Here is a 16,944-nt window from a genome sequence, read left to right on the forward strand (position 1 = left end):
GGAATCATAGGCGATATCCGTCCTCTTGTGACTGGCTTACTTCACCGAGCACAACGTCCTCAAGGCTCATCCATGTGGTAGCAAGTGTCAGCATCTCCTTCCTTTTTAAGGCTGAATAATACTCCATCGTATGTGTAGACCACACTTTGTGTACCCATCATCCATCCATGGACACTTGGGTTGCCTACACCTTTTGGCTGCTGTGAATAATGTACATGGGAGTGCAAATACCTATTCGAGTGGCAGATAGTTCTTAAATGTGAGAGAGATGCCAGCCCAGCTGGACATTCTCATGGGTGAGCTTGGAGAGAAGGGAAGGCAACACAGCTGTGACCTCACTTGCTGTAACTTGGGTCCCGAGTACAGGGCTGGTTGGGAGCTGATGGGGATTCTCAATGAGCAGGAAGTTTTCGGAAGCTGATTCCAGCCCAGCGTGGGGACGGGGTCAGAGAGGGGAGCACTCAAGTGGGGGAACTGGGTGCGGGCTGTCACTTGGGAGGGCGGAGGGACGGCAGGGAGGAAGAGCTGTAGGGGCCCTGCAGGGGCTTTCCCGCTCCTGAGGCTCCTAACCTGGAGAAGGGCAAGGGAGGCACCTCGTTCAGCTGGGAGGCAGCTTCCCTTTCTGAACCAAAGCTTCTGCTCAGCAGTCCGTGACAGAGGCCGTGAGGGAGGGTGGCCACTGGACAGGTCCTTGTCCAGAACGATGGGTTCGAAGAGGGATGCTCGTAGCCTTCCTGGCTGTGGGCTGGTGGCCACAGAGTTGGAGTCGGCAGCCGAGCCCTCACCGCACGCGTGCGCGCGCGCACGCACGCGCACACGCACACGCACACACACCATCTTCCACGTAAGAAAGGTTTGCCCTTTACAATGAGGAAACTCGGGCTCAGAGTGGGGGGCAGTGGCAGGACCCCTCCCGCCCCCATCCTGAGGGGCCGCTCTTGGTTTCCAGGTCAGCCGCCCTGTGATGGAGAAAGTGCCCTATGCCCTGAAGATCGAGACTTCCGAGTCCTGCCTGACCCTGTCTGCAAGGTAGGAGGAGGGGAGAGGAGGGAGGGTCTGGGGCAGACGGGGCAGGACTTTGCTGGTGGCAACATTTGGAATAACAGATGCTGGAAGTGTTGTCATTTTTATTTCGGTGTCCTTTTGAGTAAAGGACTTTTGTCTTTTCATTATTTCTTGTCCTTTTTGTGGAACACAGACCTCTTGGAGAATCTGGTAAAACTATGGCTTCTCTCCCCAGAAAATAAATGAGCATACGCATAAAACTTTACGTAGAGTCTCAGGGGTTTCCAGAGCCCGTTGCTTAAACATAAAAAAATCTCATCGTTGTAAAACCCTAAGGATTATTGGGTCTTTGCAGCAGTAAGAAAAGTTACAGCCAGTGAAAAGTGCCAAGTGCACCTTAGTTCTCAAAATGGTCTGCGTTTAGGCTTCCAGGTCTGGAGAGCGAGAGAAAAATAAGGAGTGAGCGTTCAGCATTTTACTTTTCCTGTTTGGGGGTAAAAGGCCTTTCTGTCAGAGATGGCTGTTTTCTTTAGGCCCTCGAGCTCTGCCCCGGGGACCCCTCCTCGCTGGCTTCTGGCAGAGAAAGGGCTCCCCCCTCCCTCTTTCAGGGCAAGGCAAGGTCAAGCCGGGGTGCGGAGGGTGGGGCTCAGAAACCAGGGAGCGGGGGCTCCTGCCCAGGGGCCTCTCTGGGCACAGCAGGGGTACAGAGTTCCCCAGGTTAGGCTGTCTTCCCTCGCAGCCAGCATGTGACCCGGGCGGCAGCAGGTCCCTTTGTGGGCGTGGTTCTGGGTGTGGGATGGGACTTCCGGCCTGACGCACACGCTCTCTCATAGATGCGCTTTCCCGTCCTCGGTGCCCAGTCCTGTGCTGAGGATACAAACTGTCTAAGCCTTGGTTTGCTCAGAAGAGCGCACTTTACAGGTTGGAAAGTTATGACCTAGCAGAGCATAACTGCTGTAATAGTAGTGATGACAAAGGTGACATGCACTGGGCACCTGCCAGGTGTCAGGCGCCTCCTCGGATCCTCAGCACCACCCTTGGAGGTGGGGCCTGCAGCTCCTCCCATGTGCAGGGAGTTGAGGCCTAGAGAGGGGTTCCACATCCATGTGAGGCAGAACTGGTGTTCAAACGCAGGACCGTGTGAGCCAGAACACTTCTGCACTACTATCTACTGCCTGAGGGGGTAGAAGTAGCCTTGGAAATTCTAAGGAGTGACCCCTCCGTCTGGGGAAGTGAGGGAAGGCTTCCTGGAGGAGGTGATGCCTGGGTGGGTTTCCATGGCCTTCCTCTCCTTGTCTCTAGGTAAAATCAGGGGCATGAGGAGGCCCAGGGTATGGTTTCCTTTTGCCCAACCGTGAAGTGAGGGTAGTGACGGGCCACGCTCAGCCCTTCAGGTGGGGCTGCCCGTCTCTCCGAGGCAGAGGCACTGCCCTTTGGCCAGTGGCCTCAAGGAGCCACTGTCACTGTCAGGCCGGTCACCTTCCTCCTAGCCCCAGATACTTCATGCTGAAGCTTCCAGGGGACTCATGCATCTCCTTTTAGGGACGTGGCATCTGGCTGCCCACCACCCTCCCTCCCAGGCCGAACTGGTCCCTTCTTCTGATTTGAGTCCACACACTTAGTACGGGGTGGGAATGACATCTAGGGGCCTCTGTGAGAATTTCCACCCTGAAGCTGCTCTGGGGCAGCTCAGGCCAGGTGTGGCTCTCACCACTCAGGAGACCCTGCCGGGCTCGGAGCGGGGAAGGGAAGTCTGCATTTAGGATGAGTGAGTGGGAAGTTGCGTGGGAAACTGAGGAGGAAGATGGAGAGAGTGGGACGGTGACCGCTGCCAGCATTTATCCACCCACCCTCCCAGTGGTACCCGGCCCTCAGCCCCCTGCCAGCCTGCCCCTCTAAAGTGTGGGACCCCTTGCTTTTTCACGGTGCTGTGTCCTCCGACAGAGTCCTCCACACCACACGTGTCATTTGGTCCCTACGACAGCCCTGGGAGTTAGAGCAGCAGTGTTGGATGTTCCCTTACAGGCAGAGCCCGAAGAGAAGTAACGTTTGGGGCCGCCTGCTCGGAAGCAGAGGTGCCGCGGTGCAAGCCTTGGCCCGTCTGGCGGGTGGCCAGGCTGGCCAGTGAGGTTTCAGGCATGGGGGAGAGAGGCTGTGGCGTGGGGGAGGGGCGGGGGCCACCAGGACGTGGTCCGCCCCCAGAGGGCGGAAGGCAGAGCCCTTGTGCACCCCTCGCTCACTGCAGCTCCTGCCCACAGCTCCTGTGCAGAGAGGGACGAGTGGCACAGCTGTCTGAGCAGAGCCCTCCCTGAGGACTACAAGGCCCAGGCTCTGGCTGCCTTCCAGCATAGCGTGGAGGTGAGCGGGGCTTCTGGGGCACCCGTCTCACAGACCTGGCTTTCCCTGGGGCCCCTGCACACCCACGAGGCCTCGCATCTCCTTCCATCGGGGCCCTGGGTCCTCCCCGCGCCCGGCTCAGGGTGATCACTGTGCAGCCCAGAGCCTGGCACCTACGGCTCTATTTGTAACCGAGGTCAGCTCCCTGGGGGTTGCAGGGGAGCCTGTAGAAGTGGAGTCCACCCCACCCACACACGTACACACCCCGTACGGGGTAGGGGGGGCGCCCATCCAGTTGGTCTCCTGACCCCACTGCTTGCCCCATTCCGCTGCTCCAGATACGGGAGAGGCTGGGGGTCAGCCTGGGGGAGAGGCCTCCGACCCTAGTGCCCGTCACACACGTGATGATGTGTATGAACTGCGGCTGTGACTTCTCCCTCACCCTGAGGCGCCACCACTGCCACGCCTGCGGCAAGGTGAGTCCCCGTCGGGGGCTGTGGGCGTGGTGGCGGTGGCGGGTGGGGACCGGGAGTTGGGGGGCGTCCAACAGCTGCTGCGTGTCGGGCCCAGAGTGGGGCATGTTCACGCCAGCCCTGTGACGTTAATTCCCCTTTTACTGATACCCTTGCACCAGGACTCCCGAGCCCAGGCCCATCCCACTACACCAGCAGGCTCGCAAAAGGAAGTCATAGCGGATGTGGTGGTTATCCTGGGACGAAAAGCATCCTGTCACGGTTAAGGGCACGGGCTCATCAGAAAAACAGATCAGCTTACAGCATGGTGATGATAGTTAGCAAAAGTGTAGTGTAGATTTGAAAGTTGCTAAGAGAGTAGATCTTAAAAGTTCTCATGGCAAGAAAAGAAAATTGTAACTGTATGTGGTAGATGGGTGCTAACTGGACATTGTGGTGATCATTTCATCATACAGTCTCCCTTGATATCCACAGGGGATTGGTTCTAGGATCCTAGGATCCCTGTGGCTACCAAAATCCGAGAATGCTCAAGCCCCTTTTCTAAAATGGTGTAGTAGTTGCATATAACCTACACACATCCTCCCGTATACTTTAAATCATCTCCAGATCGCTTATCATGCTTAATACAATATGAATAGTTATAAATACAGCATGAATTCCGTGTAAACAGTGGCCAGCGCACGGCAAATTCACATTTTGCTTTTGAAACTTTCTGGAATGTTGGTTGAATCCGTGGATGTGGAACCCACAGACATGGAGGGCCCACTGTATACATGTATATTGAATCATTACATCGTACACCTGAAACTAAAATAATGTTATGTATCGCTTATATCTCAATTTTTAGAAAAGAAAAACAGATAGGCACCTGCACAGAAACATAATTACTGTGCTCAGAGCACGGCGCCCTGGAGGAGGTGGGAGCGGGCGGGCAGGGGGCGCGGACACGTCGCTGTGCACGTGCTGGGAGGGTGAGACCCTCTGACACGCATCCCCCCACCAGATCGTCTGCCGGAACTGCTCAAGGAACAAGTACCCTCTGAAGTACCTCAAGGACCGCATGGCCAAGGTGTGTGACGGCTGCTACGGGGAGCTGAAGAAGAGGGGCGGGGACATCCCAGGCCTGATGAGAGGTACCGGGGACCACCCTCCCTTTCTTCCCCACGTGGCTTCTCCCAACCACCTTCCTGGGGAGGCTCTGCACAAAAGCAGCCCTCAAGGAGGAAACCATTTCCCCAAACGTGGTTCTGTAGAAAGTGCATAGGTGCACCCAGAGGAAGGGTTCCACAGACAGCTGAGTTTGGGAAACGCTGGGTCCACACGTCTGTGGCGAGGACGGTTGGCCAGCGCTCACGTCTGCTCTGCGTAGCGGCCCTCTCTGCAGGCCTGTGTTCCGTGGGGCCTTTTTGCAATAAGGATGACGAGATGGAGAGCAGAGGCGTCATGGTCGCGGAGGGGCTGAGGGTCCTCCAGTAAAGGAGCCCAAGGCAGCTGAGCTGGCCCGTGAGAACCCGTGCGCAGGGGACAGGCTTCAGCAGAGCAGGGTCAGCTGGAAGGAAAGCAGGTGGATCCTGGGCCTAAAACCAAACTCCCTCTCCCCGACCCCCCGGGGCCACCTGAGGCCATCGGAGAGGACAGCCCAGCCTCTTGGAGACTCGGAGAAGAGGGGCTAGCCAGCACTCAGGGAAGGCCTGCCCCCAGCCCCGCCTTTGTGTTAGCAGAGGGGGCTGTGCCCGTCTTTCTGGTCACACTGAACCTCCCCAGTGAGGCTGGGTCCCATCTCGGGAGGGACGGGAGCTCAGATTTTACAGACACGTGGCTTCCGTGCCCATCCGCGTGGACGCTCACCTCCCTTCCGGCGCTTGTCTTGCTGCAGGGCGGCCCGTGAGCATGAGCTTCCCCCTGTCCTCCACCCGCTTCTCGAGTAGCGCCTTCTCGTCCGTCTTCCAGAGCATCAACCCCTCAGCCTTCAAGAAGCAGAAGAAAGTCCCTTCGGCACTGACCGAGGTAAGGCAGGTGGGGCTACCTGCGTGGGAGGCCGGGGATCGAGAAGTTTGTCGGTCGTTCTCAGTGGACGGGGACAGACATCCCCCCGCCCAAGCTGGACCAGCCTCTTCAGGACAAAGAGGATCCCTGATGGGAGGCGTCCTGACTCACGCTAACAAAGGCAGCCCTGAGGCACAGGCCCGTCTCCTGGGTGACCGAGAAGACACCTGTTGGTGGCAGAGGGCAGGAGCCCAAGTGGTTGTAGGTGGTGCTAGGAGACCTCTCTCCCATCCTTCTCTGCACCTGTCCCCCCAGCCGAGACCTAGTCCTCGGTTACTGCACAGATCGCCCGGGCACTTGGGTCTCAAGCCGTTCATCCTGGCTCGGGTCTCCCACGCCAGCCCTTCCCTGACCCTGCCCCCTGCCCCCGAGCTTTGCACCATTCTCTCATCCTGGGGGTCCCATACGGGCTCAGGTGGTGAGCCTCCTAAAGGTCGTGGGGCTCTTTGCAGGAAACCTCAGAATTAGCTAAACTCAATTCCATTCTGGAGACAGGACCAGATTACATGTCTGTATTCTAATCACAACCACAAACAAATGTGTGCCATGAATATACATGCTGTCAAAAGAAGAGTGATCAGCTATTTCCAAGTTTTTTCATTAATATTCATTATTGAGTAGCAGGTGGTAAGGGCTTAAAAAAGTGTTAGGGATGCAAATGTTAAACGAGTACAGTTCCGTCCCTTAACTTAATTCCTTTTGCATTTTGAAAATCTTGTAAATAACACATATGTGATAAAAAATTTTTTACAACACAGAAGACTATATGGTAAAAAGTGAGTTTCTCTCCCTCCCCAGACTCCTTCAGTCCCACCCCTCAAAGGTAACCACCATCAGGTTTCTTATGGACCCTTCCAGAAAATTTTGTGCATATACATAATAAAGATAGACGATCATAGATCCTTTTTTTTTACCCGAAAGATGATATACTGGGTCCTCTGTACATTTCTTCCGGTTAATTTATCTTCAATATTATTATTTCACAGTAGTTCATACACATAAATCTCACACTTCTTGCATCGTGTGGCTGTCTCATCATTTATTTAACTAGTCCCTTTCCACTAATTGAGAAAAGATCACCCTCTCACTCACACTGTGGTGTCTGCATGAGCTGAGCTCATGGAACCTGAGTGTTCTGTGGGTGCAGAGTTCGAGAACCGTTCTCACCCTTTGGGCATCAGGGCGCTATGATCCTGGTGCTGTGTGGATCTGCCCCAGCCAGGTTGGCAGTTTTTGCCCAAAGTGACCACCTTTTTGTTATTCAGGGAAGACTACACCGTGGGCTCTGCAGCAGCCCCCGAAGAAATGGGCGCCCGTCTCCCTCCGCCCTCTCCTCTTCCCCCGGGAGCTCCACCTCAGCAGTGAGATCTGCTTCCCATGGGAAGGTCTGCAGGAATGCTGCCCCTGGAGCATCTGTCAGGGAGGGAGGTCGCAGAGTCGGTTTCCCTGACGTGTTCTGTCCGTTCTGCCTTTCTCACTCTGGGAGCTGCTCCAGCAGGTCAAGTGTGGGGAGAGAAGTCGAGTCTGGTGTTAGGAGTCCTGGGACCCGGAGAGGGGCAGGTTCCTTTCCTGGTACTTCTCAAAACACCCGGCTGGTTGTAGCTTCCTCTCCCTACGCTGAAGTTAGCTGACCTTCAGAACATTTGCTGAGAGATCTGAGTTCTTACCCTCTCTTCTACGAAGTCAGGATTTGACCTTTGGTAGATCCCTCCATTCCTCTGGGCCTCAGTTTCCCCACCTGTAAAATGAGAAAGTCAGATGAAATTATTTCAAAACCTGGCTTTATTGCTCTCATAGTAAGGTGAATATTTATGGAGGACTTACTGTGGGTCAGGCACTGTACCTGACAGGTACCCCCGTCTTATGTCACTTAATTCCAGTTTTACTAGTAAGGACACTGAGACTTAGAGGAAGTAAGTGGCCTGACATTACCCTTCTAGTAGCTGGTAGAGCCTTTGCTGGAGCCCTAGATTGGTCCTACTCCAAGCCTGTGTTCTTAGCCCCCATATGAAGCCTGTTCAACAGACCACAACCACTGCTACTAAGAGGAGTTACCAAACTCATTAGGCAGGAGATCATAAAACCTTTCAGGTAAACAGTACAACAGGGATCCCCTCTTAAATATAAGAAAGAAATAAGCTGAAAAGTATAAGAATCAATTTTAGAAGGAAGAAACTTTCCCCCAAATATCTGCAGTTTTGTAATTTGGGGGCTTGGGGGTTGAGGGCAGGGAACCAGGAATCTGAGTCTCCACCAGGGGGCAGCACTCCTGCAGGTAGTTTTTGATTCCTGTGTCTAGGGTCCGCAAATCCTGTCAGTAAATCCTGTCTCTCAGACATGGTACAGTTTTGCTGCCTTTGAAGTGCTGGATGGATCCCGAGATCATCCAAGTCTCAGATTCCAAAGCAGTATAAACACCCTGCCAGTGGGTTGGCAGTGTCATTTTGGCTCTGTGTAAACCGTGTCTACTACCTGGTGCCCTGACCGCCCTGCTTCCCTCTGCCAGGTGGCCGCCTCCGGAGAGGGCTCCGCCATCAGCGGCTACCTCAGCCGTTGTAAGAAAGGGAAGAGGCACTGGAAGAAGCTCTGGTTTGTCATCAAAGGCAAAGTGCTCTACACCTACATGGCCAGCGAGGTAGTGTGGTTCCTGCTTTCTCTCCTCTCCTGTGAGGGCCCGTGGGTTAAGCTCGTGCCTCGGACTGTCTGTGTGGGGTGTGCACGGCACCTCACCAGAGGGCAGTGTGAGCCCTGCATCTGGTTCCCACGCCATTTCTCACGTCGGTCAGGTGTTTACTGAGGGACGCCATGTGGATATGCAGCCATGCGTCCATTTCCAGTCTGAGTAATTTACCGTTTCTTTGTGGGGCTGAGGCGGTACAGCAGGCAGGCCTGGGCAGCATAGCATTTGGATATCACAGCCCCAGCATCTAGGACAAGCTGGCACTCCCTAAAAGAGAGCTCCTTTCTGTTCTCCACTTCAGTTGTTTGAGACAAAATTCAGCACCTTAGAGGAAGCTACCATACTTACTTACTTATTTATTTATGGTTGCCTCGGGTCTTAGTTGTGGCATGCAGAATCTTCATTGCAGCACATGGGCTTCTCTCTAGTTGTGGCGCGTGGGCTCCAGAGCGCTTGGGCTCTGTAGTTGAGGCGCACGGGCTCAGTAGTTGTGGTGCGCGGGCTTAGTTGCCCCATGGCATGTGGGAATCTTAGTTCCCCAACCAGGGATCGAACCCGCGTCCCCTGCATTGGAAGGCGGATTCTTAACCCCTGGACCACCAGGGAAGTCCCGCTTCTTTACTTTTTGTCTGTGTATTTGTCAGGGAACTATACTGCCTCGTGGTAACTCTTCTGCTAAGTAAAACTCAAGTTTATATATATACATAAATATATATATATATTATATATATATATTATATATATTATATATATTATATATATATTATATATATTATATATATTATATATATATTATATATATATAAAATAGAACGTCTTACATTTACGTCTACTAAAATATCGGAGAGAGGGCCTTGGTCAAGCCTGCTTCTGGAGTAGATAGGTGTGAGCTTGGCTGTACAGCAGGGGGCGCTCTGGTCCTGGCCCAGGCTTAACCTGTGGGATAATGTGAAAGATTTCCTTGTCCAGGCCCCACCATCTGATGGTTTCCACAGGCGAAATCCGCTTTGAAAATGGGACTTAAATGCATTCTACCCAGCTGCACAGGGTAGGTGCTTTACCCACAAGGATGTGCCCATCAGCACAGGGCTGACCCTTCTCCCCTAACCGCAGATGCTGGCATCCGGGCAGAAGGCACTGCCTTCTTCTGGGCATAAAGCTTCCCTCGTGAGGGGCCTGCAGCTGCGCCGGCTGCAGTCAGCCCCATCCTCAGGGATCCCAGAGGCCAGGAGGGACACAGACACACAGAGGGGACCCGCTGTGGGCCTGAGTGACTCGGGCACTATGTGAGGCAAGCCCTCCCTGAGGGGGCCTTTCGCTTACGGGTCCACAGATGGGGCTCTCCGTGCTGAGGAGAATGTGCATCTTTCTGGAACAAACTGAAATGTGCTGCAACCCAGAGCGGCATCTTCCTAAGTAGGCATTCCACAGGACACTCGCGGGGGCCCTCTGAGAAGTGGGTTCTGAGAGAACCCCGAGTAGACAGTTTGTGGGACTTCCTCACAGTAGTGCTTTTGAGTCTCTAATGAACAATGGCGTGTTGTGGGTCCCCAGGATGTGGAGAGTCCCAAGGTGGCCTGACAGCAGGCCCTTCCTCACAGAGCATCTCATGGAAAACACACTTGGGGAAGAAATGCTGGCTTAGACAGAGGAACAAAGGCTAGTGATAATTAACCAACCACCAAAGAGAGTGGATCCTGTTTGAGAATGGAAAACCCAGAGGCCCCGGGTCCTGAGCAGCAGTCGTCACGGAAGTGAGAGTGTGTGTTGATTTTAAAAGATGGATTTAAGTATGCTTCCAAAGCCACTTCTTCAGAGAGAGGAACTTGTACAGTTTCTCAATAAGCCTAAACCAGTGACAGGACCAAGCTTTCAAATTCCATCAAAGAAAAAAATTTGGTAAAATAGATAGCCAGTTTTCATTGTCTACACTACCATGAACCCCGTCATGTACCCTGAGGTAAACCCAAACCAGATGTAACTTGCTCTCAGTAACAGTCCTTGGAGAGGGTGACTATCAGAAATATATAGGAATCTTTTAAATTTTTTCCAATATTTTATTATTTACTTCATATATTTATTATTATGTTTTAAAAATTTCAAACATAAAGAAATGTTGAAGGAATTTTACAGTGAACTGTCTTATAACCATCAACTAGATTATACAATTAACATTTTATTATACTTCCTTGAACAAATATCTATCTATTCATCTCTCATCCATCTTACTTTTTGATGCTTTTCAAGTATACTTCCCCCTAAGAGTTCAATATTTCTGTATCTTTTTTTTTTAACATCTTTATTGGAGTATAATTGCTTTACAATGGTGTGTTAGTTTCTGCTTTACAACAAAGTGAATCAGTTATACATATACATATGTTCCCATATCTCTTCCCTCTTGCGTCTCCCTCCTGCTTTTTTTTTCTTTTCAGGTACAATTTATATATAATGAAGTACACCAATCTTAAGGATACTATCTGTTGAGTTTTGACTAATGAATACCCCTGTAAATCCCCACCTCACCCCTATCCCCAGAGGCAACACACTGTTTTGATTTTTTTCCTACCGTATATTAGTTATCTCTTCTAGATCTTCATACAGATGGAATCATGTGTGACTTGTTCCACTCAGCATGTTTTTGAGATTCATTCATGTTGCATAGGTCATTTCTTTTATGACTGAGTAGTACTCCATTTTGTGAATATACCAGTTTGTTTGTCCATTCACCAGTTGAAGGACATTTAAGTTGTTTCCAATTTGAGGTGGTTATGAATAAAGCCAATTTAAACTTTTGCATACAAGTTTTTGTGTGAAAATAGGTTTTTATTTCACCTTGGGTGAATACCTAGGATTGGAATTTCTGGATCATAGAAGGGTATATATTTGGCTTTTAAGAAATTAGCAGACATTTTTCCAGAATGGTGTAGCATTTAACAGTCCCTGCAACAGTGTAGGTAAATTTGGGAGTTCTGGTTGTTCCATGTGTTTGTCAGCACTTGGTATTGTCAGTCTTTAATTTAGCCATTCTGGTGAGGGTGTAGTAGTATCTTAATGTGGTTTTAATTTCGATTTCCCTAGTGACTAATGATATTTTTCGTGTGTCTGTTGGCTATATATATATTTCTCTTTGAGAAGTGTCTGTTCGGCTCTCTTGCCCATTTTTTAGAGTAGGTTGTTTGTTATTGAGTTACAGGAATTCTTTCTGTACCTTGGCTACCAGTCTTTTATCAGAGAAATGTTTTGTGAATATTCTTTCCCAGTCTGTGGCTTGTCTGTTCATTTTTTTAAATGAATGAATGAATCAGTCAATCTTTTGGTGAACAGAAGTTTATAACTTTAGTGAGGTCAATTAATGTTTTCTTTTTTGGCTATTGCTTTCATGTCCTAAGAAACTTCCAACTACTGTAAGTCACAAAGTTATTTTCCCCATGTTTTCTTTTGAAAACTTTACTGTTTTAGCTTTTACATTTAGGTCTATCTCAAATTAATTTTTGTGTATGGTGTGAGATAGGGGTCAAGGCTCATTTTTTCCTGTATGGATATCCAGTTGTTCCAGCACCGTTTGTTGAAAAGACTTTCCCTTCCTTATTGGATTATTTTGGTGTCTTTATTAAATATTAAATGACTAAGCGTGGGTCTATTTCTGGGCTCCCTATTCTGTTTTACTGATATATTTACCAAACCTTATGCCAATACTATACTGTCTGTCTTATTACTATAACTTTATATAGTAAGCCTTAAGTCAGGTCGTGTAAGTCCTCCAACTTTGTTCTTTTTAGAGGTTTCAGTACAATTTTGAATTTAATTGGTAAGGGTGAGCATCCTCTTGCTTTGTCTCAATCTTAAGGGAAAAGCATTCACTATTTCTCTCTTAAGTATGATGTTACTGGTAGGTATTTTATAGATGCCCTTTGTCAGATTAAGGAAGTTCCCTTCTATTCCTAGTTTGCACTGAGTTTTTATCATGAATGATGTTGAATTTTGTTAAAAGTTTTTTCTGATCTAGCAGTCTTTTTTTTTTTAAACATCTTTATTGGAGTAGAATTGCTTTACGATGGTGTGTTAGTTTCTGCTGTATAATAAAAATATGGAACGCTTCACAAATATGCGTGTCATCCTGGCTCAGAGGCCATGCTAACCTTCTCTGTATCGTTCCAATTTTAGTATATGTGCTGCCAAAGCGAGCACTGATGTAGCAGTCTTTGAAAATTGATTCCCTTTTAGACACAAACCCTACTCCCCCTCCTCCTCCCACAATCATTCTAATGTGCTTAACTAATTATATCTCTTTGTTTATGTGTGATTTTATAAAGCTGTATTCTTTTTTGTTTTTGTTTTTAATTGTTTTTGGGTTTTTTTGCGTTACACGAGCCTGTCACTGTTGTGGCCTCTCCCGTTGCGGAGCACAGGCTCCGGACGCGCAGGCTCAGCGGCCATGGCTCACGGGCGCAGCGGTTGCGCCGCAGCGGCCATGGCTCACGGGCCCAGCCGCTGCGCGGCATGTGGGATCTTCCCGGGCCGGGGCACGAACCCGCGTCCCCTGCATCGGCAGGCGGACTCTCAACCACTGTGCCACCAGGGAAGCCCGTATAAAGCTGTATTCTTTATGAACATGTATTTTTACATAAATATATGTGTATAAAAATATCTTTATCTATATATAAAAAGCTCTTTCTTCTTCCACTAAGCACTGTGATTTTAAGATCCATCTGTGTTCTCTGGGCACATCTCACTGAATTGTTAGCAGCTCTATAGCACGAACACCCTGAGTGCTCCATATTGAAGCGCTGTGAAAGAGGGCCTGGGGGATGAGTACAGAATACGTTAACAAGGGTAACACTAGAAATCTGAGTCGCTGATAAATCGAGTCAGTGGGAAGAATGTGGGGTTTTAGAAAGTGGTCACGAGTCCAGACGCTGGCTCTGCCCCTTACTCGCTGTGTGATCTTGGGGAGTTATTTACCTTCTTTGAGCCTCAGTGTCTTTTTAGAATAGGGGTGACACCTTCTATGATTGTTACGAAGATTAAGCAAGGTAATGTGACAATGAAAGTGCCTGGACCTTAAATGCTGTCCCAAAGTGTTAAGTTTCTTTTCCTCCTCGTGACTGGTGCTGGCGGGGAAGTGGGAGTGAAGAGTATGTGTGTGATAATTGCACCGTTGTCAGAGATGCCCCACACAGAGGGGCTCGTCATGCATGTTACGTTGGAAGCATCAGTGATGGCTAAGCTGCTGACCGGGTATCTTGCCGTGTTTAACATCTCTTTTCCCTCTGCCTCTCTGCAGGACACAGTGGCCTTGGAGAGCATGCCCCTCCTAGGTTTCACCATTGCGCCAGAAAAGGAGGAGGGCAGCAGCGAAGTAGGACCTATTTTTCACCTTTACCACAAGAAAACCGTATTTTATAGCTTCAAAGCAGAGGATACCAATTCGGCTCAGAGGTACCAAAATAACTAGTCGTGCGTCTCCTCGCCTCTCTCTCAGAGGGAACGAGCTGTCACCCTGGGCTTTGGCTTCGGTTCTTCTCCATCCATCCTGTCCTTTCAGGTCCCCTCGGGCCACAGCAGAACAGCAGATTTAAATTCACAGGCAGACCTCGGCAGTATTGCGGGTTCGGTTGCAGACCACCGCAGTAAAGCGCATGTTGAAGCAAAGCGAGTCACACACCTTTTGGTTGGCCGGTGCATGAAAAGTTACGTTCACACTGTAGTCTACTACCTCTGCAATGGCATTGTGTCTAAAAAAAACGTACATACCTTAATCTGAAAAAACTTGACTGCTAAAAACTGCTAACCATCGAGCCTTCCACAAGTCATGATGTTTTTGTAATAGTAACGTCGAAAATCACTGGTCACAGATCACCATAACAAATACAGTAACAATGGAAAAGTTTGGAATATTGTGAGAACTGCCAAAATATGATACAGAGACCCAAACTGAGCAAATACTGTTGGAAAAATGGTGCTGCTGGACTTGCTGGACATAGGGTTTCCACAAACCTTCAATTTATAGAAAATGTAGTACCTCTGAGCACAGTAAAGCAAAGCGCAGTAAAACGAGGTCTGCCTGTATTATGACTCATTTGTACAGGTGTGCATTGGTTCTGCAACCTTTGCACTGTACTCTAGGCGTTTTGCTAAATGCTAGGGAAACAAATATAGTAGGACACGGTTGCTGACTTCAGGCTAATAATAACGTAGTCTCATCATGCATGGGTTCCATGACCAGAGTTCCAGGCAGAGCCTCAACACCAAGTGTCCCCTCTCTTCTGCTTTGCAGGTGGATTGAAGCCATGGAAGATGCGAGTGTGTTATAGCAGTTATCGAGCACGTGGACTCAGAGTATACTTTTAGGTTGATGCGTGGACCCTTCCAGAAGCCAATCTGTGTCTCCACTCGTCCAGACACACATCTCGATTCAGCATGGGGCCTGACCTTGTTTGCTGTAACCCCTCTCTCACACCTTCACAGGCGGAACCCTTAAGGGATATTTATGGACCTTTTCTGTCTTCGTGTTTTCCACCCCCGCCCCAGGCATAAACTATTTCCTTTTCCAGTAGTGAGTTAAAATCTAGTAACATGAAGACGTGGAAACCAATAGAGAAGTACATTTTAGAAATGCAAGCTTTTTAGTAGAAACAAGCTTCTACAATTTTTACTCCTGGTAAACGTGATGACCTTTCACGTTGTTGATGTCAGTGCCTCAGGGGAAATGAGAAACGACCAGCACATAACAGCTACTCTCATCAAAAGCACTTTATTGTCTTACTGAGCAACAACCTCCAGTTTTATTGTTTCCAAGGGATTTACTTAAGTAAATGGTAGATGGAGTCCTGTGGACTAATTTGCCACCAGTACTGGCTGTGGCGCAAGGAGGCGGCACCAGGAGGGTCTCCCTTACCACGGAGGGTGCAGGCCCACGTGGCACTGGAGCACAAGGGGAGGACTCTCTCCTCCAAGTGCCCACTCGATCTGCAGACCGACAGGGCTTCCGAAAGGAGATACTCCGTCCTCCCCACGGCGGTCCCAACACCAGAGTAGTGCGGGAAACTCCGCTGCTGGCAGATCCGGCCCCCGCCCCCGGAGGTCACTGCAGACCCTCCGAAGAGACAGGGGTCTGCTTTAATTTATTGTGTGCCTTCCCGAGTTTACCCCGCACAGCTGACGTCGTTACGCTTGTGAGAACTGTTCTTGCTTTCGACTCGGTGATCCTTCTGCTGTATTCCTGAAGCCTTGAAAGAGATAAAAGGAGAGAAAACAAGATGCAATCAGAAGGTGAATTCGTGGTCTTGGCCAGTGGCTCTGGACACAGTGAGGGAGCACAGAAATAGCGGCTTGAAGATCCTCTCTGGGCGCCTGGGGCTCAGTCACCTCCCCGCTGATGACCGCTGCTCACGATGCTGGACGTGTTTTTACATAAAGCAGAGTGGTGGGGGGGGGGACTCCTTGTTACTCTCATCGAAATAAAAAACAATCATCACATTTTCTGATGTCCTGTCCCCATCTTCCTGCTGCCCTGTCCCCTAAAAAGGGCATTTGCTGACAAACATTTTGTAAAAAGCACCGTCTTCCGGGAGTTATTCACGTTATATATTTTTAGGGGAATTTTTTTTTCTAGTTTGCAGTTCTTCTAAAATGTTTGGTTAAACATTTAATTAATGATTCAAACTAAGTGATTAGCGAGGCCGTCTTATTAATTTTTGAGGACTTGCGTTTTCATCATCAGACATATTGAAATGGGCCTTCTAGACCCTTTGAGCCTTTAGAAAGCACAGCAAGACTTCAGCACGAGGAAGTGGGCGCTTCTCCAACCTGCCTGTACCACTGCCCATTGTCAGTTTCTGAGCTCCGGGTAGAATTATGTCCGGAAGTTATCTGGAAGGCCTCTTTTACTGTATAGCATCCTATTTCTGATACTGTGTAAAGAAGATGTGATAGGGCTTTTATTCTCAGTGCATAGTTACCCTAATAAAAACACCTGGGTTGTAGCTAAAACATACTGGTTGGGTTTTGTCAAAGGAAGTAGCCACAGAGGTCCTCCACAGCTCGCGTGTGACTGGGCGAGGGTCTGCCTGGTCACCTGGGCCTTGTTTCCACCTGTCCTCCCCATGGTTCCGTGTGGACACATTTCAGCCGATTTCTACCGCTTGATTTGGCTCACCGTCCCTCCCCTGCCCTTCTCTCCGTCCAGCTCGTCTTACACGTTCATGTCGCCGTCTGTCCACTGGGTGAGCCCAGAGTGACTCGGGCGCGGAGGCCGGAGGAGTGGCTGCCCAAGGCCCCACGATACCTGCTTTGCCCCCCTGCTCTCCAGGCACAGGGCAGCCCCTGGGCACATCCCCAGCAGAGGCTGTGTTTCTAGAGAGGAAGCTGTGCTGTGGCTTAGAAACCAGAACACACTCCAGG

General features: G+C 49.8%; 1 protein-coding gene and 1 non-coding gene across 4 annotated transcripts in view; one reads left to right on the plus strand and one right to left on the minus strand.

Moving 5' to 3' along the window:
• FGD5 (FYVE, RhoGEF and PH domain containing 5) overlaps positions 1–16,349 on the plus strand; it is a 119,921-nt gene extending 103,572 nt beyond the window's left edge. For 2 of the 3 annotated variants that reach the window (XM_024124161.2, XM_028479375.1), the window contains 8 exons: positions 950–1,029; positions 3,264–3,363; positions 3,681–3,818; positions 4,819–4,948; positions 5,692–5,822; positions 8,368–8,496; positions 13,826–13,980; positions 14,819–16,349. In XM_024124161.2, coding sequence (XP_023979929.2) covers positions 950–1,029; positions 3,264–3,363; positions 3,681–3,818; positions 4,819–4,948; positions 5,692–5,822; positions 8,368–8,496; positions 13,826–13,980; positions 14,819–14,855 — 900 coding nt within the window. In that variant the 3' untranslated portion in view covers positions 14,856–16,349. Of the gene's footprint in view, positions 1–949; positions 1,030–3,250; positions 3,364–3,680; positions 3,819–4,818; positions 4,949–5,691; positions 5,823–8,367; positions 8,497–13,825; positions 13,981–14,818 lie in introns of those variants that run through there. The other variant, XM_055079870.1, reaches the window with a different exon arrangement.
• On the minus strand, positions 12,623–12,729 carry LOC112064977 (U6 spliceosomal RNA). Its single transcript, XR_002891766.1, has one exon. It is a non-coding gene; the product is annotated as a U6 spliceosomal RNA (small nuclear RNA).
• Positions 16,350–16,944: the final 595 nt, after the last annotated feature.

This window comes from Physeter macrocephalus, chromosome 18 (genome assembly GCF_002837175.3).
Source record: "Physeter macrocephalus isolate SW-GA chromosome 18, ASM283717v5, whole genome shotgun sequence".
Classification (NCBI taxonomy): domain Eukaryota; kingdom Metazoa; phylum Chordata; class Mammalia; order Artiodactyla; family Physeteridae; genus Physeter; species Physeter macrocephalus.